We start from the raw sequence: 24,438 nt of genomic DNA on the forward strand, positions 1-24,438 counted from the left end.
ATCTATCTATATCTATCTATCTATCTATCTATCTATCTATCTATCTATCTATCTATCTATCTATCTATCTATCTATCTATCTATTTATTTATCTACCTATCTGTTTACCTGTCTGTCATTTCCTTCATAGACATAAGACTTCAAATTTAGAGGATGTCTAGCTGTTTTCGATTTCATCGACCTCCCCCCTAGCGCTCAACTAGTATTTATTTTATCGATCCTTGAAAAATGAAAGACAAACCGGAGTTTGAACCCAGACTATAAAGGTTCTGAGGCACAAAGCCCAACATTTTGGGGGAGGGGGTCAGTCGATTAGCTCGACCCCAGTTCGCAACTAGTACTTAATTTATCGTCTCCGAAAGGATGAAAGGCAAAGTCGACCTCGGCGGAATTTGAATCTATTCTGTCAATCCACTTACCATTTCTGTGGTACCCCACTTCCCTTGATGCCCTAAGCACGTGCTTATTTTGCTTAATGGTTCACCCGGCGCTGCCATTGCCACATACAGGGTGTTTTGAGCCTTTATAAATCTGGCAGATTTTCCAGTATTAACAAAGACATTACCGACTTTAGAGAGACGAAATTGTAGAAAGAAGATCAGTTGACCCCAGTATTGGATTGATACTTTACTGACACTGAAACAAAAATGTGAACGACAAAATTGATACTGGTATGATTTGAGCCAAGAGCACAAATTGAAACACTGCAATTTTGTATCAGATCCACTCGTGATTTTGCCAACAGGCTTCCTTATCAAATGTGCTGGTTATTAAATTATTCATGTTAGTACTAAGGTCCACGTATCAGAGAGGAGCATGAGATAGACATGCACCTTCCTCTTGGACTATGATTCAGAACCCTTCCTTCTACCAGATACCCCTACAAAAGCAATAGAGAAATCTAAGGAGTGAAAGGTCTTAGGGAGGGGGGGCGGACAAAATCATAAACCTGAACTCCCAAAGTGATCAATGGTTATCACCAACATCTACAATGTCTCCTATCAACACCATCAAATTAACAGAATCTAGAAGCCGGGACTTATAATCGTTGTTTTAAAATCCACTTTTTAATGCCTGCATGGCTCCAACATATCAAAATGCTACACATTTAGCTAGCTTTTGCAGTGCTCGGCCAATTCTTGCGATTCACGAGTGTCTCAATGCACTCCATCTAGACCCCACACTGCTGGTTTCCTCCGCAAAATTGGGATATAAGTGCGGCCCGTCTGAGAAGTGAGTCCCGCGAGGTGGGTTGGCGGCAATCTTTCGTCTCTAGTAGACCTTTCCGTCGATTTCCGTAAAAAAATTTTTTTTTTTTACATATGGGCTTGCGGGAACTTTTGAAGTAATGACAGCGAAAGAGACTAAGAGAAAGCGATTGTATGACGAGGGAAGTTCTTTTGAAGTTACCGTGCGTGGGAAGCATTGATGTACATGTGTGTGTGTGTGTTTGATGGAGTGTGGGAGACAGACAGTATGTTGTGTAAGTGAAGTGCTTCTGTTAGTGTGTGTGAAGAGACAGAGAAAGTAATGTGCGAAAGAAAGAGATAACTGAAATGTTTTACTCGGTGTATGTGTATATGTATGTATATTACTTCAAAAGTTCCCGCAAGCCCATATGTAAAAAAAAAATTTTTTTTTACGGAAATCGACGGAAAGGTCTACTAGAGACGAAAGATCGCCGGGTTGGCTGCTGCTGCAACGGGTGCCACTGGCCATTCTCCATGATAACGCCATCACTGTCAGGTTTACAGGGCGTGGCTGAACATGCCATTTCTTGTGGGGTGTACTCACTCCCTTTCATCTTCTGTTGCTTAATCTTCTACTTTTTTTTTCTTGTAATTAAATTCTAATTCAATCCCTATGTAAATAAAACTAATTAAAAATTTTTTAAAAAATGAACAATTGAACTACACATACTTTTAATCTTTTACTGGTTTCAGCTTTCGAGCTGTGATCATGCCGAGGCATCGCTATGCAAGCCTAAAACGAATAGGAATTTAGATATAGGATCTTTTCGGTTTGACCGGCAGTTTTTTTAAAACTAAACACTTTTAAACTTCGTATACTGGTAGAATGTGTTTATAAAACATCTTTTTCTCTTGGCTTTATTGAGAAAATTCTATAGTTTGTAAGATATTTGTTGTTTTTTTTCTTCAATTTCTGAAATTTCAACTAATCACTGACGTCTATTGAGGTAAAAAAAAAATTCTGTGCCGTATGAATATGTCCCTCGTTTAAGAAACAGATTGGGTTTATTTACATTTCTGCAGAAAAAAAGATACCCTTCCCCATACCTCTAACCCTAATCCTAACCCTAAAGCAGATTGAAATGCAATAGATCGATACTAGGGTCATAATTATGGGTAACAATTTCATATGACACCGCTAGAAAAACTGCCGTTCAAACCGAAAAGATGCTATATATATTTATACTGTTTTATAGATTACACGAATCAGTATAATTGTATTACATTTTTGGACATGCTGGAAATTGACTTTAAAATTTGTGTTTAAGCACCTTTTTCAGTCCTGAGAAACTATTAAAATTACGATCATCTTAAATATAGTATGGAAGGCCATTTGATCGTAGAAGCTACCTAATTCATTTTATCTTTATTTCTTATTGATTTATGTTTGTTTTTAAAAAGATATTTGAAAATTAGATCCAAAAGCTGGCAATCTTTCGTCTCTAGTAGACCTTTCCGTCGATTTCCGTAAATTTTTTTTTTTTTTTACATATGGGCTTGCGGGAACTTTTGAAGTAATGAGAGCGAAAGAGACTAAGAGAAAGCGATTGTATGACGAAGGAAGTTCTTTTGAAGTTACCGTGCATGGGAAGCATTGATGTACATGTGTGTGTGTGTGTGTTTGATGGGGTGTGGGAGACAGACAGTATGTTGTGTAAGTGAAGTGCTTCTGTTAGTGTGTGTGAAGAGACAGAGAAAGTAATGTGTGAAAGAAAGTGATAACTGAAATTTTTTACTCGGTGTATGTGTATATGTATGTATATTACTTCAAAAGTTCCCGCAAGCCCATATGTAAAAAAAAAAATATTTTTTTACGGAAATCGACGGAAAGGTCTACTAGAGACGAAAGATCACCCAAAAGCTTTTAAAGAAAGTTTACATCGTGTACAAAATGTAGGAGGAAGAGAGAGAGAGAGATAGACAGAGAGAGTTTATGAAATTATATACTAAATGTAATGCTAACAAAGGATGTTCCGTAACAATATTGCAGTCATTTAATCCTAAGTCGTTATTATTTTTGACAACTTAATACGGTGGTTCTCGAACAAGTTGTGTCCACCTGTCCCAGTTCTCAAACAAGTTGTGTCCACCTGTCCCATGGTTACTAAAAATATAATTTTAGACTTTAGAAAACCCCTACTAATGCTTGAGTATCTTAAAACAAAAATTGTCATTAATAATTTTAACAGGATATGCAAAACTTTTCAGTTAATATATAGTTTATATATTAACGGTCACCAAAACATAAAATAAAAACAGTCCGATAGGTGTAAAAAAATGTATAAAAAACCAACATGAAAACAAAAATTTGCGTAAATGAATGGGGTGTGGGATTTTTCCCTCATAATTTTCAGGAAAATGGAAATATATTAATGAAATTTTGGCGATCTTTCGTCTCTAGTAGACCTTTCGTCGATTTCCGTAAAAAAAATTTTTTTTTACATATGGGCTTGCGGGAACTTTTGAAGTAATATACATACATATACACATACACCGAGTAAAACATTTCAGTTATCTCTTTCTTTCGCACATTACTTTCTCTGTCTCTTCACACACACTAACAGAAGCACTTCACTTACACAACATACTGTCTGTCTCCCACACCCCATCAAACACACACACACACATGTACATCAATGCTTCCCATGTACGGTAACTTCAAAAGAATTTCCCTCGTCATACAATCGCTTTCTCTTAGTCTCTTTCGCTGTCATTACTTCAAAAGTTCCCGCAAGCCCATATGTAAAAAAAAAAAAAAAATTTTTACGGAAATCGACGGAAAGGTCTACTAGAGACGAAAGATTGCCGATATATGTCAATGAAATTTTATAGACATACCGTTCAAATGGCATAGATTACGATTATAAAGAAATTTCTGGAGAAAACTTTTTCCGAAGGGGTGGGGGAGAGGATTTCGGAAAATTCACACGATCCGATTTTTTCCCTTCATAACTTTCAGGAAAATGGATATCTTCCAATGAAATTTTACAGAAACATCTTTCAAACGGTATAGATTACGATTATAAAGAAATATAAAGGGGGGTGGGAAATATATACATATTTACACACACACACACACACACACACACATATATACATATATACCTTCGTCTTGGTAATTATTTGACGGCAACGATTCTAGAGAGGAGGGTATTACTTGGCCGACTCTATGAAGAACTTGTGCAACAAACTTTCTTCATGTTGAGAAATCATAAATAAATTATCTTTCAAGATATTGTTACAGATAGATACTTTATTCGAACTATTTATTAACCCCTTTTTCTATATTTTCTTTTATTGTAAAGTTTATAAAGTGAAATACGCCAGTAAATTTTTGATTTGTTCTCTAATGTGCCACGAACTTGAAAAGACTGATAAGCACTGACTCAATAAGCTAAAAAGGGTTTCCAGTTTGTTTCATTTGATATTCTTCCTCCCTGAAACTATAGACTCGATGTGTTGATCCCTGAACTAGAGACGAAGTTTCAACTGAACCCATTTTGACAGCAACCCGCTTAAGACCGTCCCTGGTTCTATGATTCAAACTGGTTGTTTTTAAATTGAATTGAATCAAAACTTTACATCGGAATTTTATGTTAATCTAAATTCCAGAAACCAGGTTTATAATGGCAAAATTATTTTGTTAAATTCTTCATTAATTTTAAAGTTAGTTAAATGTGTAGCTTTGACAGAAATATGATTATAAAAGAGTGGTAGTTCTTGTACACGAATCTTGAATGAAAACCGACTGAATTAAATACAAACAGTGCCATTTTCTGACATCTGTACAATTGCTCCATGTATCTATTGGCCCGATTCTAGTCTATGTACGCTGTAGCTTTCTGCCAATGAATAAATACCTATTTCTTTATTACCCACAAGGGGCTAAACACAGAGGGGACAAACAAGGACAGACATAGTTATTAAGTCGATTATATCGACCCCAGTACATAACTGGTACTTATTTAATCGACCCCGAAAGGATGAAGGAAGAGCGAAGTCGACCTCGGCGGAATTTGAACTCACAACGTAACGACAGACGAAATGCTGCTACGCATTTCGACCGGCGTGCTAACGTTTCTGCCAGCTCGCCATACCAGGAGCACCCAGTGCATGGATTTGCCCTGCTAAGAAGCCCCGAAAGCAAAAAAAAAAACAAAAAAACCACCGACTTTTGAGACAAGTAAATTATTTATAAGACAAAGAAATATACAACAAGGATTTCAAATTAGAAAATTACTATTTTAAAATCTCACGATGTGAGATATTCAGCAACAGTACTTTGTAGGGCGATCTTTCGTCTCTAGTAGACCTTTCCGTCGATTTCCGTAAAAAAAATTTTTTTTTACATTTGGGCTTGCGGGAACTTTTGAAGTAATATACATACATATACACATACACCGAGTAAAAAATTTCAGTTATCTCTTTCTTTCACACACACTAACAGAAGCACTTCACTTACACAACATACTGTCTGTCTCCCACACCCCATCAAACACACACGTCCATCAATGCTCCCATGCACGGTAACTTCAAAAGAACTTCCCTCGTCATACAATCGCTTTCTCTTAGTCTCTTTCGCTCTCATTACTTCAAAAGTTCCCGCAAGCCCATAGGTAAAAAAAAAAAATTTTTACGGAAATCGACGGAAAGGTCTACTAGAGACGAAAGATTGCCCTTTGTAGTAAAGATTGTTTGCCAACATAACATGGTAGTCCTGGTCTAGGACTAACGTTGCTGTAATTTAGCCCCAGGAGCTGATTTAGCTGTTATTTAGCCCCAGGCTATACGACACTATCTGTGTCCTTATAAGGACACAGATAGTGTCGTACAGCCAGCTCTAGACGATGTCTCCTGGGGCTAAATTACAGCAACGTTAGTCCTAGACCAGGACTACCATGTTATGTTGGCAAACAGTCTTTAGTACAAAGATTTCAAAGGTAATTTGCTTTTGAAGAACTCGAGTTTTAATTTTTTTTAATGGTGAAACTGAAAAAAGGCAAATGAAAGAACGTTTCTGTGGAATTCTTGCGTTCTTCATAATTTCTATTTTCTTTGTCTATTCTTTTACTGTTTCCTTTGGTTCTTTGTTTTTACGTTTATAAATTTATTAGTATAATGAGAGAAAATATTTACCAGGATATTAAGACATGGTGAGTCTGTCTATAATACTCAAAAACTGCACTTTCTCTCAGATGGTTCTTAGGCATTCTTAGAATTTCGTGAATTTTACTACTGAATAAATCTTCCCCACTATTCATGTTAAAACATATATCTCTCTGTTAACTAAACTATCATGCCATAACCGTTTCATTTATTTGAAAAAGACAAATTTGCAACAAATCGAATGAATGAACTTCTAATTTCCCCTTAGTGTATTAATTAACCTGGGGAAATAAGAAGTTTGTTCATTCATTTCATATTGATGACGACGTATCAGTTGGACAAAATAAATGCCTGGAAAAATATGTGTTCATTATAAAATCGATAATCGACCTTCATCTGCTCTACGAAGTCCAAGAAGGGATAATAGATAATAATAACAACACAGAAGAAAAATATTAGATTAATAAGACCAGGGATTAATAACTTTCGAGTTGTACTTGTTTGGCAAGTGACTTCGTCTGATATCGATGTTGAAACCGAAATAGTCACAAATACTATGTAATTATTTAAACTATTAAACCAAGGGGAAACCCCCCCCCCTACAAACGTTATGTCAACTTTTATTTTTCGTTTTGTTATATTCTAGTAAAGTATTAAGGGGTCCAGTGGATTATTTCATTGACTAAGGTCCTACATGTGCATCGACGTTCTTCGTAGGACATAAGTAAAATTAAATCAAATAAAGGTGAAATTGCATATAAACGATAAAAATGTTTCGAATTGCTATCGTTGCAAGGGTACAAATTTAATTAGTTTTAGTATTTTAAACTATTTGATTTCAATTTGTCGTACTTGATAGCTACTTTTTTTTATCTACTAAGCATCCTCTGTAACGTATTTGTGAACGCATTTCGGTTGCATTTTAATTTTTAATTTATTCGCTTTTAATTTATTTTAATTTATTCGCTTCACTCAACAAAGCCGAGTGGAACTTGTTAGCAAAAAATAAAAAAAAAGCTACATTATGAGAAAATAAAAACTTTTGGTTAATGTTGACTTTAATTCACCAAAACAAAAAAAGTGTAATAGGTTTTTAAAAATGTGTATTAAATGAATCTTAAACAAAAATTTGAGCCAACGAACCTGGTGGTGTGGAGAGGACTCTCGGAAAATTCTCAAGATCCAATTTTTTTCCCTCGTAACTTGGGAAAATGGATATCTTGCAATGAAATTTTATATAAATACCTTTCAAACGGCATAGATTACAATTATAAAGAAATTTGTATGTAACCTTTTTGGTTAATGTTCACATCTTGACCCAGAAATGAAAAGTAACTGGTATACCAGCTAATAAAACAATTATTTTTTGGGCTGAATATTTCTTACTGGTAATCATTCCTCTTCCACCATTCTAAAATTAGAGGAGTACATATTTAGGGTTTAGTGAGTTGGGAAATGTATCCTGCCAAAGGAACAGAAGACAGGAGTTGCGGTAATAATAATAATAATAATAATAATGAAATTATTGTATACAGTGCTCAGGTGCACCACAACTTGTCAGAAAGTGCATATAAAGTACATGCAGTAATGTAAAAATGTCTGGAAAGCGAACAATGTATGAGTCAGATACATGTCTGTGTGTGTGTTTGGAGGGGAGAAAATCAGGTGTAGTGTTGGCGAATCTCAGGAAGCATGGAAGTTTTGAAGGATGCAGTGCTCCGACAACTAACAACTGATGCCGGCAGTTTGTAAGTTTGGAACTCCTCACGTAACAGCCGTTGCTTTTTTGACTAAGTTTTGTTTGTCTCTTTTTCATTTTAGATTTGGATTTTCTAATGAAATAGAAGAGTTACAGAGGTTCTTTTCATCATGAGTGACTCATTTGATGAGCATAGAAACAGCACTTTCACCTTGGAAGAAGACAACCTTCCTTTGCAGAAACTCATCAAACAGAAAAAGGAGGAAAATGTAGAAGAAACCACCATAAAAGACTACATATCTAAAATGGCTTCCGAGATCCCAGACCATATCTTCCACTATGACTGGTTTCAAGAGGAGGAAGATCTCTCGGTGCAATTTATTGCAATTGCTGAAAAGCTACTGCCCACTTTGATTTTGGGTGTTGAGAAGCTCTTGAGGGAAGTTGAGAAAAAGGGACTGACCGAAGACAAGAATGTCTGCCCAAATTTCAACCCCTTGAACTTCCTTGCCCAGTTCATGCTGCGGAATCATCCTCGGAACCTTAGCGTGTCGGAACGATCAGCTTATATCAAGATGTTGCAGCATGTTACCAAAAAGATAAACAAGCAGTTTAGCAGTGAAAAAAAGAAAAGGTTAATTTTTGTTCTTCTCCATATTTCCATAATTGAATTTTATCCTCGTAAGAACCATTATCATCATCATCATTTAGTGTCTGTTTTCCATGCTGTCATGGGATGGACAGTTTGACAGTATCTGGCAGGCGGTGAGCTGGCAGAATCGTTAGCACACCGGGCGAAATGCGTAGCTGTATTTCGTCTGCTGTTACTTTCTGAGTTCAAATTCCGTCGAGGTCGACTTTGCCTTTCATCCTTTCGGGGTCGATTAAATAAGTACCAGTTACATACTGGGGTCGATACATAATCGACTTAATCCGTTTGTCTGTCCTTGTTTGTCCTCTTTGTGTTTAGCCCCTTGTGGGTAATAAAGAAATAAGTATCTGGCAGGTTGGAGGACTGTTCATGCTCTGAACCGAATTTATAGAGTCCTAGGTTGCTGATTGGAATATTCATACCTTGTATTCTGTCACAGGTGTTACAGGTACAACACTGACTTTCTGGAATCAGATGGTTCAGAACCTCTTATGATCTGTACTAATTAGCACTAATATACAGGTATCTGTATTTCATTTAATTCATCATCACCATCATCATCTTTTGACATCTAGCTTCCTTGTTGGCACGAACGGTTTAACCAGAGCTGGACCAGGTTCCAGTCTGATTTGGCTTGGTTTCTATGGCTGGATGCCCTTCCTAATGCCAACTACTTTATAGTATGTGCTGGGTGCTTTTAATGTAGCACTGACATGAGCACTTTTACATGACACCAGCATGAATGCTTTTTATGTGAAATCAACACGGGGGCTCTTGCAGGCCAATCCTCCTCATCATACACAGGGAGGGAGCTGTGTGTGCATGCATTTCTGTATATGTGTGTATGTGTGCTTATCTACAACTATCTATGTGTGTGTGTGTACATGTGTATGTGTGCTTATATGTGTGTGAGTGTGTATATGTGTGTGTGTATGTATATATGTGTGTGTCTGTGTGCATGGCTCAGTGGTTAGAGCGTTGAGCTTACGATCGTGAGGTTGTGAGCTCGAATCCCGGACCGGGCTGCGTGTTGTGTTCTTGAGCAAGGCACTTTATTTCACGTTGCTCCAGTTCACTCAGCTGTAGAAATGAGTTGCGACGTCACAGGTGCCAAGCTGTATCGACCTTTGTCTTTCCCTTGGATAACACTGGTGGCGTGGAGAGGGGAGGCTGGTATGAATGGGCAACTGCTGGTCTTCCATAAACAACCTTGCCTGGACTTGTGTCTAGGAGGGTAACTTTCTAGGTGCAATCCCATGGTCATTCATGACCGAAGGGGGTCTTTACCCCTTACCCTGTGTATATATATATATGTGTGTGTGTGTATATATATCTTTCTCTCTCTCTCTCTCAAATCCTTATCACAGAAAATAAACAGTGCTAAATTGCAGCACATTTTGGTCACAACATAGGATACATCTCAGAAGCAAACAACAGATGCTGGAATCTACCATTCATCTACCTAGATATAAATTTTGATTGAAATGCGACAAATATTATTTTTCTTCCAAATTCAAACATGTCTTTTCATTCAATATCATTTTTGGTTCAAACATTTCAGGTAAACTTTGGACATGTGGTACAACCGAATTTCCTTTACCGTCAAAATTTAGCTGCATTTTTTTTAAAGCAAATAAATTACAAGTAGCTCCAAGGCCCCCTTTTTCTAATGTGTATAGAAGCATTTGCGTCAACTTAACCAGTTGCTGTGAGCTTCTGCTAACCAGCTCCAGAAAATCCAGTTAGTTCCTTCGTACAAGAATGGGAAAAAAAGTTTGAACACTACTTTATTCTTCTTTATAAGAACTTTTGTACAATATACGGACTCCTCTGTAGCAACTGAACAGAACATGATTATGAACGTGTGACTGTTTTATTGCAACTCAGCAAAATACATCACTACAGTATATTCTTTCGTATACACCACACACAAAAACAAGTAATATTTATCATTTGTCCTACCATGCCAGATCTTGCCAAAAAAACGTGTATCTGTATGTTGTTGTATGACTTTTAAACATTCAGACTGAAGATTACATAAAACTTGTTCTTTCCAACTATTTTAGTTAATTGCATTAAATTCTTTTGCTGGAAAGGTTTGTCTTTATTGTTCTGTAGCCTTGTATTATTTAATTTATCTGACATTGTTTTTACAGGTTATTTGGTCGGTGAGCTGGCAGAACCTTTAGCATGCCGGGCAAAATGCTGAGGGGTATTTCGTCCATTTTTACGTTCTGAGTTCAAATTCTGCTAAAGTCAACTTTGCCTTTTGTCCTTTTAGGGTTGGTAAAATAAGTACCAGTTGAACACTGGGGTCGATGCAATTGACTTACCCTCTTGTGCCAAAACTTGGAAACATTACTTTTACAGGTTATTGGCAGCGAGCTGGCAGAGCTTATTAGCATGGTGTGTAAAATGCTTAGCAGCATTCCATCTGTTTTTTATGCTCTGAGTTCAAATTCTGATGAGGGTGACTTTGCCTTTCATCCTTTTAGGGTTGGTAAAATATGTAATCAACTCACCTTTCCCCTCTAATTTGCTGGCCTTGTGTCAAGACTTGAAACCATTATTTTTACTGGTTATGACACGACACTTGTGTTATCAGTCACCATTTAATTTTGGTCTCTTTGAATCCCAACAGAAAGTTGTTTCTTTCTTACCCATTTCAGCACAGCAACTTTAACCATCAATGATAATTTACCACTGGTAAATTTGCCTTGTTTTCAAACGGTCACTTACTGAATCAAAAGGGCCAATTTTAATAGGTGACTGTCAGAGCTGATTAACCCTTTAGTGTTCAGATTACACTGTTAAATGTAATGCTTTTTTATTTAAATTGTTTTGAATTAATCAAGCATTATCTCATAGCTTTGAGGTTTCAATGATGTGATTGTTTATTTTTAGAATGTCAATGTAGGTTAGGTGTGAGAGGCTGGATATGGCAAGTTTGAATATGGAACATGTGAAATATATTGGGCCGGATTTGGCCACTTTAAACACTAAAGGGTTAAATAAATGCTAGTGTTCCTCTGGTGCTTGTTTTATCAACTTCAGTAGGATGAAAGATAAAGTTAACCCTTTCAGGGTTTGAACTTAGAACATGGGAGAATGAAATTAAATTCTATAAAACAATTAGTCTAATTCCCTACCTTTTCTACTCATATACCAGAATTAATTTTACGTTACGTTTTCTGGAAGTAAATCTCATACTTTCCACACAGTTTAATGACTATGAAAGAGCAGATTCATGAGAGACGGCTGAAGCGAGAGGCAACGAAGGCAAGGTGTCGAGAAGAAAGGCTTAAACACAAAGCTATGTTGGTCGCTCATTTTGATCAGTGGATTAATCCAGAAAACCCTGAGTTGCGCCTATCTTCTGTAAGTATTTCCATCTGATGGTCAAATGACTTTCAAAATTGTACTCTGGCCTAGCTTACTCCCTTATTTCTCCTCATTACTGCACTGAGAATGTGTGTGTGTGTGTTGGGATTATCTGCCACAGGCAACATATAGGACCATTGAGCTAAGTGCAGAACCAAGCTATTGATAGGCAAAGTGCAATACCAATACTCAGTGTAGGACATCAACATATTGAATTATCATTGATTTTTTTCTTTTTTTTTGGAAATTCTCTAATATTGATCACATTGTTGATTATCATCATCATCATCGTTTAACGTCCACTTTCCATGCTAGCATAGGTTGGGACGATTTTGACTGAGGGCTGGCAAACCAGATGGCCGCACCAGGCTCCAATCTTGATCTGGCAGAGTTTCTACAGATGGATGCCCTTCCTAACACCAACCACTCCGAGAGTGTAGTGAGTGCTTTTTACGTGCCACCAGCACGGGGGCCAGTCAGGCGGTACTGGCAACGACCTTGCCCGAATCTTTTTACACATGCCACCAGCACAGGTGCCAGTAAGGCGATGTTGGTAATGATCACACTCATTTCTTTATATAAAAAGGAAAATAAAAATGCAAGATAAAGAACTTATTCATTTTGAAGTAGCTAATATAACAGTGTGGTAGTTTCTTATTATTGTACACTTTAAAAGACTGTAACTGACATTGAACAGTCGCCCGAACGTAGCTAAGTTGTAGAAGCATACAAATTATCAATTTTACTTCCCACATTTCAATATACACAGTTGTTAGAAAGTACGTGGGTGTGCATATATATATATATATCTTTATATATAAAGCTGAAGTTGTCCGTGTGTGTGTGTGGCAGGTTTGGTAGCCTTCAACTAACACTATCTCCTCCGAGTCCCTGTGGTGCAAGTTGACCAAAATTGAGAGTTTGATAGAAGAAGGCTTGCTCTTCATTCCGTAGAAGAAAAAATTCAAATCGGACCATGTTAAAACCAAAAATTATTTACATCAAAAAGGTGCTTTTTTACTATGAAAATCCCTATTTTTTTACGATTTTTTGACTGCTGTGTCACCATTTTTTGTTGTATTTCAACCAGAAAAATGTTCACTTAAAGAGAATAACAAGGTACATAATGCAAAATTTTTACTTTTCAAAAATTCCAATTCTAAAGGGTCAAAAAGAAAATAAACCCAAGCAACGCCGGGCTATACTGCTAGTATATATATATATATATATATATATATATATATATATATATAAATCAAAGTGCACAGTATTATATATCCATTATGGCCAATCTTACTGATCAGTTTCACACCAGGTGTTCAACAGAGTGTCAGGTAGCAGTCCAATTATGTAACCCTACGCTTTTCAGACATGGAAATAATGGAATGAAATATGGTGACAGCTCGCTTGTTGAAGGTGAGAAGTAGAACACCCATTCTACTGACAATTATACGAGTGCATTTTTTCTGGTTTATGGATTCTTAGATGGCTATATACTCTTTACTCTCTCTTTTACTTGTTTCAGTCATTTGACTGCGGCCATGCTGGAGCACCGCCTTTAGTCGAGCAAATCGACCCCGGGACTTATTCTTTGTAAGCCCAGTACTTATTCTATCGGTCTCTTTTGCCGAACCGCTCAGTGACGGGGATGTAAACACACCAGCATCGGTTGTCAAGCAATGCTATGGGGGACAAACACAGACACACAACCACACGCATACGCATATATATATATATATACACATATACGACAGGCTTCTTTCAGTTTCCGTCTACCAAATCCACTCACAAGGCATTGGTCGGCCCGGGGCTATAGCAGAAGATACTTGCCCAAGATGCCACACAGTGGGATTGAACCCGGAACCATGTGGTTCCGGCTACTTACCACACAGCCACTCCTGCGCCTATATATATATACAATATTAAGGATTCAGGAAAGAATTAGGTACTTAAATGACAGGTACCAGGTTGACTTAAATTAACCTGTAAACACCACCATTAGTCAAATAAATGTATTGGGTACTGAAGTGCATCCAGTGAAATATTCAGGTTGTGCATCCAGAGCATTTAACCCTTATGAGTATTTGACACCTAGGGGCTAGTTCAAAGCACACATAATGATCACAAGGTGTTTGATATATTCCAGAATATCCAATGGGTTGGGAACCCCTTATGGTGTATTATAAGCAAATAAATAAATAACAAACAATAGATAAATGTCAGTTCATTACAGCTGTTTCTAACACATTTTTTAAAAGATGAATGAGTACATAACAGCATAACAATTAAACCATTTTCATCAGATGATACATAAAATTTCAAACAATAGAAGAATAATCCATGAATCCAGTGGGAACACACCTTGTTGCCAGCCAAGGTTGACCTTGAATGAGAGAAACAAACATTGGCAATAATGACCATTAAAAGAGCTAGAAATACATTGATAGGTTTAGTACTCATTCATCTATTAAAAAATGTGTTAGAAACAGCTGTAATGAACTGATATTTTTCTATTGTTTGTTATTTATTTATTTACTATATATATATATATATATATATATATATATATACACACACACACATAAGTAAGGCACAGAAGTGGCTGTGTGGTAAGAAGCTTACTTCCCAACCACATAGTTCCAAGTTCAGTCCGACTGCGTGGTACCTTGGGCAAGTGTCTTCTACTATAACCTTGGGCTGACCAAAGCCATGGGAGTGGATTTGGTAGACAGAAACTGTAAGAAGCCTGTCGTATGCAGAAACTGTAAGGAGCCCGTCGTATGCAGAAACTGTAAGGAGCCCATCGTGTACATCATTATAAAAGCTTAGTGTGTCTTTTTGCTTCAGACTAAATAAATTCAGATTTATGAATTAGATAATGATTATAGACCAAAATACAATCATAACCCTACACAAAAGAGGTGAAAGGAATACAGCTATAGCAAAAAACTTAAGATTAACTAAACAATAGTCTGGAAAATTGTTGAGAAATTTCAAGAGACTGGTTTCACTTCTGATTGACCTGGACATGGCCAAAATTGAAGTGTATGGACCCCTCAGCTTACCAAAACTACCAGAGAAAAGGTACAGTGAAATCTTCATTGTTCTGTCAGAAAACTGGCTGCCACAGCAAAATTAAGCTGAACATCGATGTATCAAGTGCTGAAGGAGGATCTTAGGACCCACCCCTACAAAATGATCTGCCGTCATGAGCTCGCACAAGTTTATGAGACTGGAGAGAAGTTGTTTTATCCTGTGTCAGGTTGCTGAAGGCACACTGCCCAACTTGGTGTTTGTTGATGAAAAGAATTTTGACATCAAACAGATAGTAAACCATCAGAATGACTGGCTTTGGAGTGTATCTGGCTCTGTTGAAGGTAGACTTGTAAATTGATTCCAAATCCAGTCAGTTATAGTTTGGGCAGGTGTGGCAGCCACTGGAAGGTCTCCCTTCATTTTTGTACCCTTGGGTGTTAAAATTAACACCTAGCGATACATAGCAACATTCTGGAAACTGAACTGCTTCGATGGGCAAATGAGCACTTTCAAGGTGCACCTTGGAGCCTCCAACAGGACTTGGCACCATCCCACAGTTCCAAACAGACACACCACTGGGTTAAGAAAATCATTGTTTCGTTCATAGGCAAGGATGTATGGCCTTCAAAAAACTTTGATCTCAACCTGTTGGATTTTTCTGTTTGGTCCATTTGAGGGTCTTGAGCACACCTCATGCTTCGCTTGACGCTCTGAAGACAAAACTGCACCTGTTTTGTGCCATGCTTGAATCATTCACACCTAAACTTAAGGCTGTGATTTGAAACAGAGGTGCTCATATCGAATAAATGTGGTGGTGTCATAATTGTGTTTCCTTTAGCATTGCATTGCAATGCTCAGACCCAGAATATAACAATATTTTACTTTGGCAAACTTGAAAAAAGCTGGCTGCCTTAATTTTCAAACACTTTGTGTATGTGTGTGTATTCATTTGTATGTGTTTTCACATCAAAAGACAAGCAAATTATTCCTTGTCCATGGCTCCTGTCTGAGTAAAATCAAAAAGGCTTAACCCAATTAGCAGTAATTTTTCCCTATTATTTTACAATTTGTAATCAATGGCATTCATCCATAATTACAGGTTTCCAGTTAAGGCAATCACAAGTTCGTTATCTTTCTAATGACAAGAGTAATAAGTGAGTGTTTGCAACTGGCTGCAAAAAAATTTTGTGTGAGGAAAATAAGTTTGTCCTGAAATGTTACATTCTCTACAGATATACATTAGCAAAGGACGCACACACACACACTCACACACATACACGTATGCACAAAACACATACACGTGTGCATGCAAACATGCATATGCAGCATGCAAATACTCACATGCACATATCTTCTACTTGTTCCAGTCATTAGATTGTGGCCATGCTGGGGCACTGCTCATTTAAGTCAAATGAATCAACTCTAGAACTTTTTGCGAGCCTGATACTTATTCTATCAATCTCTATTACCAAACTGCTAAGTCATAGGGATGTAAACAAATCAACACTGGTTGTCAAGTGGTGGTGGTGAACAACACACACACAGACACACACATATATGCACAAAACGCATACACGTGTACATGCAAACATGCATATGCATGCAAATACATGCACATATCTTCTACTTGTTCCGGTCATTAGATTGTGGCCATGTACTACTCTCTTTTGCCAGCTGAGTGGACTGGAGCAACATGAAATAAAGTGTCTTGCTGAAGGACGCAGTGCACCGCTGAGAATCAAATTCGTGACTTTATGATCATAAAGCTGAACTCCTTAACCACTAAGCCATGCACCTTCACTTGCCTGGGAAATATGTCCTGTGTATCATGCAATTACACAGGACAGGTAAAGAGTTAAGATGCTGTGCTAGAAAAGACCTGAATAACTCATGGCAAAATCATTGTAAGATGTTGATAGTGATGATAGATGCAAATTTATCTTTCAACCTGAGCTTTAACCCGGCTGAAACCACCTCTGGCTCTGTAGTACAAATGTCTTGTTTTCATAAGTTTTGCATCAAAATCTTCCACCAAACCTTAGTCACAATTTATGTGCCTAACACTAAGCTTAATGATAACTAGAGTCATTTTACTAAATTCTTTGTTATATTTTAAATAACTGAAAGAAACACAGAGCATCTCAACAGAAGTTTGGTAACAAAATGGTTAATGGAAGATGCTTGCCAAAGTGTTTGCAAGATTTTAAATTTTAGGTTCATGCAATTCTGAGGACACGCAATTGAACATAGGTGCAGGTTCTGGGTTCAGTCCCACTGCATGGCACCTTGTGCAAGTGTCTTCTGCTATAGGCTCGGGCTGACCAAAGCCTTGTGAGTGGATTTTGGTAGACAGAAACTGAAAAAAGCCTGCCTGTTGTGTGTGTGGGTATATATATATATATGCGTATGTGTGTATATATTTGTTGTGTGGGTGTATAGATATGTGTATGTGTATATATATGTATGTGTGTGTATATGTATGTGTGTGGGTGTATATATATGCGTATGTGTATATATGTGTGTGTGTGTATATATGTATGTGTCTGTCTATTTTATTGTGTCTGTGTTTGTCCCCATAACTTAGCAGTTTGGCAAAAAGAGGCTGATAGAATAAGTACCAGACTTAACAAAAAAATATAGTACCGGGGTTGATTCATTTGACTAAAAATTCTTCAAGACAGTGCCCCAGCATGGCCACAGTCTGATGAGTGAAACAAGTAAAAAGATTTGTAAAAAAATGACGATAATCATCATCATCACTTAGCATCCATTTTTCCTGCTGGCCTTGGTTGGAAGGTCCAACAGGAACTGATGTGTTTGAGAATGGTGCTGAGGTCCATTGTTTGCTTTTACATGATTTCTGCTGCTAGATGTCCTTCCTAATGCCAACCACTATAGAGTGCACTGGGTACCTTTTTTCTGTAGCACTGGCCCTAGTGCAACCAACCACCAAGTAACTCACAAGGCAAGATCTCTCAACCAAGAAGGGGTATAGTATTGAGAGGGACAAAAGTATGATAGAGAGAGGGGAACATATGTCTTGCTAAAAAGCAGGGACATAGTTTCCCCTGCTGGGAGAAAGAGAAATATGATGGAGGCATAACATCAAGGTCTAAGGTGAATATAAGAGAGAATAGAGATATATCTATTACTAAACACTGAGCACTGTATACAATAATTTCATTATTATTATCTAACCGGCATTCTGTTGGTTTTGCTGACATCAGTTCCAGTTGATCTGATCAACAACCTGCTTGTGAAATTAACATGCAAGTGGCTGAGCACTCCACAGACACATGTGCTCTTAATGTAGTTCTCAGAGAGATTCAGGGTGACACAGAATGTGACAAGGCTGGCCCTTTGAATTACAGGTACAACTCATGCTGGGTGGACTGGAGCAATGTTAAATAAAGTAATAAAGTGTCTTGCTCAAGGACACAATGTGATACCATGTGTTGAACTAACGACCTTATGATCTTGAGCCGAATTCCCTGACCACTTGGTCACATGCTTTGATTGGCATACTTGTACTAGGTGAAGGTATGATTTAGTGATTAGTCATTTTGGCTCAGTCTTACTGCAGACCCTTGGACAAGGCAGTTATCTTTTATTGTAGTGCTGGACCAGCCAATTTCTTGTGAGTGAATTTGTGGGTGGAAACTGTATGCAGACTACCCCCCACTGCCCGCACATGTGTGTGAATATTTGCATCCTGCATGTTTCACATGTATAAGCACTAAGCTACACAAGCTGTGGAGATTGTCGTCGTTTTCCAGTCAACAAATCATCTTTTGGCTCTGTGCTTTCGAAGGCATGGAATGAGAAATGTCTTATTTGTAAAATAGTTAAAGGTAAAATTTAGTAGCAGTTTAGGCATCCAGCTGTGAAACACTGCTTCCATTAACCAGCTAGCCATTACTAGCGTGAAAGAAATGAGCTGTAATAACACTGTGTAACAAAGATTTTATTTTTTATTTGTCTCTGGTCAGTAAGTGTTATTTCTTATCTGCTTCTCTCTAGAAATCAAAGGAAATGACTTCTATTCCCTTCAAACTTTGCTTTTCTGACCTGGACATCAATGTTTTAAAACTGACCTATTTTCCATCACATTTCAGACAATATGTGTGCATCTCTGATGATGAGCAGGAGTAGTGGGGGAGCATCATAGCCATGTGTTGAGAGGGATTATTTGGGGTTTGAATGGATGTAAGAAAAGCAAAGTTTGAAGGAAATATTAGCCATTTTTTAAATACTTTCTAAGAGTATGCAAATAGGAAATAGCACTTTCTACCCAAGGACAACAATTGTGTCATAAAGTGTCATTTAGGTTGGTGTATGCTGGCATAATCCTTGCCTTCAGTTCATCTTTGGTGTTACAAGGAGTTTTGTTGGTCTCTTGCTCAACTGCATTCCACACATGATAATCAAAAGAGGTGCAGTCTGGAGAGTTAGGTGGCCAGATTTTAGGGGTGATGGGGTTGCAGAAATTATCGAACAGCCACGACTGGGTTCTCATGCTTGTGTGATATGGTGCAGAGTCCTGTTGTCAGATATAGAGATATAAGTGAGTATATTTGTATATTTGTAACTGCTTATTATTATATACCTGTATTACTTCATATACAAAAAGTTACATAATCTAACAAACAAGTTTGTATAAATTTTATGTTTAAGGTTGTGAAAGCTTTAAATACCCTTGACGAGATGATATCTGAGCCTATAGACGAATATGAATCAATGTTAAAAGATTTTAAAATAATCGAAGCAGACAAGACATTTGATGAAGAGAGTTTCTCCGAGGTACTTCTAAACTTTATTGATATTTGAAAAAAAAAAATTGATCTGGATATTTTTTCCCCTTTTCATGACTGACTTAACTCTCTGTCTGTCTGTCTTGTCTCTCTGTCTCTCATCATCATCATTATCATCATCATCATCATCACTGTTCGACTGTGGTCGAGACAATGGAATTTACCATGCTATGCCAGACTTCACGGTCCATCATGGCATTACGGAGGTCCTGTTGCTGGATGCCTGTATCCCTGGAGATTACATCAGGGTAGGAGAGTGTGCACCCTCTGGTATTGCGAGTAGATGGCTCTCTCATCATCATCATTATCATCATCATCATCATCACTGTTCGACTGTGGTCGAGACAATGGAATTTACCATGCTATGCCAGACTTCACGGTCCATCATGGCATTACGGAGGTCCTGTTGCTGGATGCCTGTATCCCTGGAGATTACATCAGGGTAGGAGAGTGTGCACCCTCTGGTATTGCGAGTAGATGGCTCTCTCATCATCATCATTATCATCATCATCATCATCATTGTTCGACCGTGGTCGAGACAATGGAATTTACCATGCTACGCCAGACTTCACGGTCCATCATGGCATTACGGAGGTCCTGTTGCTAGATGCCTGTATCCCTGGAGATTACATCAAAGTAGGAGAGTGTGTGCCGTCTGGCATTGCGAGCAGATGGCTTCCAGAGGAGAAGAGTAGAAATTACTTCTTTTTCATGCTGGCATGGGTTGGACAGTGTGACCAGACCTGGAAAACTGGGGGTGGGGGCTGCACCAGACTCCAGTCTGATTTGGCATGGTTTCTATGGCTGGATGCCCTGGCATTAGGAAGGGCATCCAGTGTGGCGTTGAGCACATCATCATGCATCTCTTGGAATGGCCGATTACGGTCACTATTCATTCTCTTTTCCATTCTGTTCTTTCAGTTTTTGCTGGACTACCTGGACCATAGCCCGGTGACATTTGACACCCTGTTGGAACACCTGAACAAGAGTGCAGAAGCAAACCTGGACTTAATAAATGATGAACAAGAGAGGAAAGTTTTGCTGGATTTATTCACGATCTGCGATGACAGCATGGTAAGTAACACCCCCACCACCACCATCACCACCACCACAATCACCACCACCACCACCACAATCACCACCACCATCACCACCACCACCACCACCCCCACTACCATCACCACCACCATTACCACCACCACCACCACCACCATCACCACCACCACCACCATCACCATCATCATCATCACCACCACCACCACCACTACCATCACCACCACCACCACCATCACCACTACCACTACCATCACCACCACCACCATCATCATCACCACCATCACCACCACCACCATCATCGTCATTTAATGTCCATGTTCCATGTTGGCATAAGTTGGACAGTTTGACAGGATTTGATGAGTTGAAGGACTGCATTGTGCTCTATTGTCTGCTTTGGCAATGGATCCTACACCTGGATGCCCAGTGCCAACCACTTTACAGCATGTACTTGGTCAAGAGGGGTGGTTGCTGGAAGACTCTGTATCTGACAACAGGACTCTGCACCATGTCACACAAGCAGGAGAACCCAGTCATGGCTGTTCGATAATTTCTGCAACCACATAACCCCTAACATCTGGCCACCTAACTCTCCAGACTGCACCTCTTTTGATTATTATGTGTGGGGGATGCAGTTGAGCGAGAGACCAACAAAACTCCTTGTAACACCAAAGATGAACTGAAGGCAAGGATTATGGCAGCATACACCAACCTAAACAAGAAGACTGTCTAAAAGAGTTGCAGGAGATTCCATAGTCATCTGGAGTCTATAGTTGAAGCCAATGGCGATTTTTATTGAATAGATTAACTTTTTAGTATTTCAAGATATTTTTATGTAATTTTAGTTAATATATCTGTTAAAATGAGATGTGAGTGTTATTTTCATTTTTGCATAATTTAGATGACAATATATTCACTGCATCCCTCTCAATCTCTCTCAATATATATATATATATATATATGGGGAAAGTTTATGAAAAAAACAAAAGACGAAGACAGGTGGTGTACAAAACAAACAGATGTATTAGTATAACGCTCAGGAATAGAAAAAGTATTTATATATAATATATATATATATATATATATATATATATATATATGACAGGCATATTTCAGTTTCTGTCTGCCAGATCCACTCACAAGGCTTTTGATCAACCTAGAGCTATTGTGGAAGACTTTTGCCCCAAGGTGCCACATAGTTGAACTAAACGCAAATCCATGATTGGAAAGCAAACTTCTTTCCACACAGCCATAGTTACAAAAAAAAAAAAAATTTCTTTAGTGTCCTTCAGACTTGATGGGTTATAAAGTATTTAAAACATAAACATTGTTTTTATTGATTAGCTCCAAGCAAGTCAGTCCTGATTGAACAGATCAATGATCAATTATGTTCTAGTTATGATCACATGTCTTTTCATTCCTACAGATCATCTCTGATTATGTTATCAATGTAACTCCTTTTTTTCTTATTTTTGTGTTGCACTTGTGATCTTTAGATCTTGGTTTCGATTTCCAGACTGGGTAGTGTATTATTATGTTCTTGGGCCAAACAATTCAATCCATGTTATTCCAGTCCAAGCAACTGTAAACGAGTTTCCTTGTGATGTTCTGGTGTCTTGTCCGAGAGAAATGTTGTAATTTTGTCATTTATACATCATAGAAACCGGGTAACTGGCCTGATGTTGCCTAGGGTTCAAAACAGCTACCAACCTAAGATAAGATTTTTCTTTTAAAAGTTAAGATTTTTTGTAACTGTCTCATCAGTTATGATGATAAGGGTTCCACTTGGTCTGATCAGTGGAAGAACCTACCTGTGGAATTAACGTGCAAGTGACTGAGCACTCCACAGACACGTGTACCCTTAACGCAGTTCTCGGGGAGATTCGGCATGACAAGAGTGTGACAAGGTTGGCCCCTTTGAAATACAAGTATAACTCATTTTTGCCAGCTGAGTGGACAGGGGCAACATGAAATAAAGTGTCTTGCTCAAATACACAACGCATCACCAGGTATTGAACTCCTGACCTTACGATCATGAGCTGAAGGACCTAACCACTAAGCCACATGTCTACTATTACTACTAATATTCTGTTTTTAAGACAGTAGGGTGTGAGGATCTGGAGGAGATTTGGTTGCTATTTCTAGCAAGTCAAATGACCGCATAATGACTTCATTATTGATTCATGGGAAAAAAAAAAGAAAAACAAAAAGGAAAGAAGAGCCCTATATAATGTATATGATTATAGTAAGGGAAATGATAAAACTTCTGTGTATATACAGATGCAGGCATAGCTGTGTGGGAAGGAGTTTGCATCCCAACTTGTGTGGCACTTTGGGTAAGTGTCTTCTACTATGGCCTCGGGCCGATCAAAGCTTTGTCAGTGGATCTGGTAGACATATATGTATGTGTGTGTATTTATCCCCCACTATCATTTAACAACTGGTGTTAGTGTGTTTACATCCTCATAAAGTACCAGGCTTAAAAAAAAAGTCTTATCTTGAGCAAGTGTCTTCTGCTATAGCCCCGGGCCGACCAATACCTTGCGAGTGGATTTGGTAGATGGAAACTGAAAGAAGCCTGTCGTGTATATGTATATGTATGTGTGTGTGTGTGTTTGTGTTTGTCCCCCTAGCATTGCTTGACAACCGATGCTGGTGTGTTTACATCCCCGTCACTTAGCGGTTCGGCAAAAGAGACCGATAGAATAAGTACTGGGCTTACAAAGAATAAGTCCCGGGGTCGATTTGCTCGACTAAAGGCGGTGCTCCAGCATGGCCGCAGTCAAATGACTGAAACAAGTAAAAGAGTAAAAGAGGGTTGTTTTGTTTGACCCAAATCCTTCAAGGTGGTGCCCCAGCATGGCCGCAGTATAATGACTGAAACAAATAAAAGATAAAATATGCATTAAATTGCAAACATTGTTCTTTATCCTGTTTTAGGTTGGCTCATTAGATCGGCTTCAAGTTCTTAGTATCCTGGAAGAATTTTGGTTATTGTGCCCAGACAAAATGAGACAAGATTTAAACAATCCAACCATATGTGAGTTTATTCTATTTCTTATCTGAGTGGGAGGCGCAATGGCCCAGTGGTTAGGGCAGCGGACTCGCGGTCGTAAGATCGTGGTTTCGATTCCCAGACCGGGCGTTGTGAGTGTTTATTGAGTGAAAACACCTAAAGCTCCACGAGTCTCTGGCAGGGGATGGTGGTGATCCCTGCTGTACTCTTTCACCACAACTTTCTCTCACTCTTACTTCCTGTTTCCATTTTTTCTTATCTGAGATATTAAGAAATCATCAAGGTAATTGCTTAATTGTTATGTTGTTTTTGTCTAGCCTCAAGCCACTCTTGTTCAAGCAGACCTCCGGATGGCTCAAAGCATACCAGCCACAACGCTACAGTCTTTCTTGCGGACATATTGTAAATACATGAGTAAGATACAGATATTAATT

At 38.2% G+C, this 24,438-nt stretch overlaps 1 protein-coding gene across 1 annotated transcript in view; it reads left to right on the top strand.

Annotated features, from left to right (window-relative positions):
- Nucleotides 1–24,438, top strand: part of LOC115224489 (EF-hand calcium-binding domain-containing protein 5-like) — a 95,327-nt gene that overhangs the window by 1,299 nt on the left and 69,590 nt on the right. Inside the window, exons 2-6 of the mRNA XM_036513384.1 lie at nt 8,178–8,689; nt 11,929–12,085; nt 19,799–19,924; nt 20,857–21,009; nt 23,929–24,028. Coding sequence (XP_036369277.1) covers nt 8,226–8,689; nt 11,929–12,085; nt 19,799–19,924; nt 20,857–21,009; nt 23,929–24,028 — 1,000 coding nt within the window. The 5' untranslated portion in view covers nt 8,178–8,225. The remainder of the gene's footprint in view (nt 1–8,177; nt 8,690–11,928; nt 12,086–19,798; nt 19,925–20,856; nt 21,010–23,928; nt 24,029–24,438) is intronic.

Source organism: Octopus sinensis, linkage group LG25 (genome assembly GCF_006345805.1).
Source record: "Octopus sinensis linkage group LG25, ASM634580v1, whole genome shotgun sequence".
Classification (NCBI taxonomy): Eukaryota; Metazoa; Mollusca; class Cephalopoda; order Octopoda; family Octopodidae; genus Octopus; species Octopus sinensis.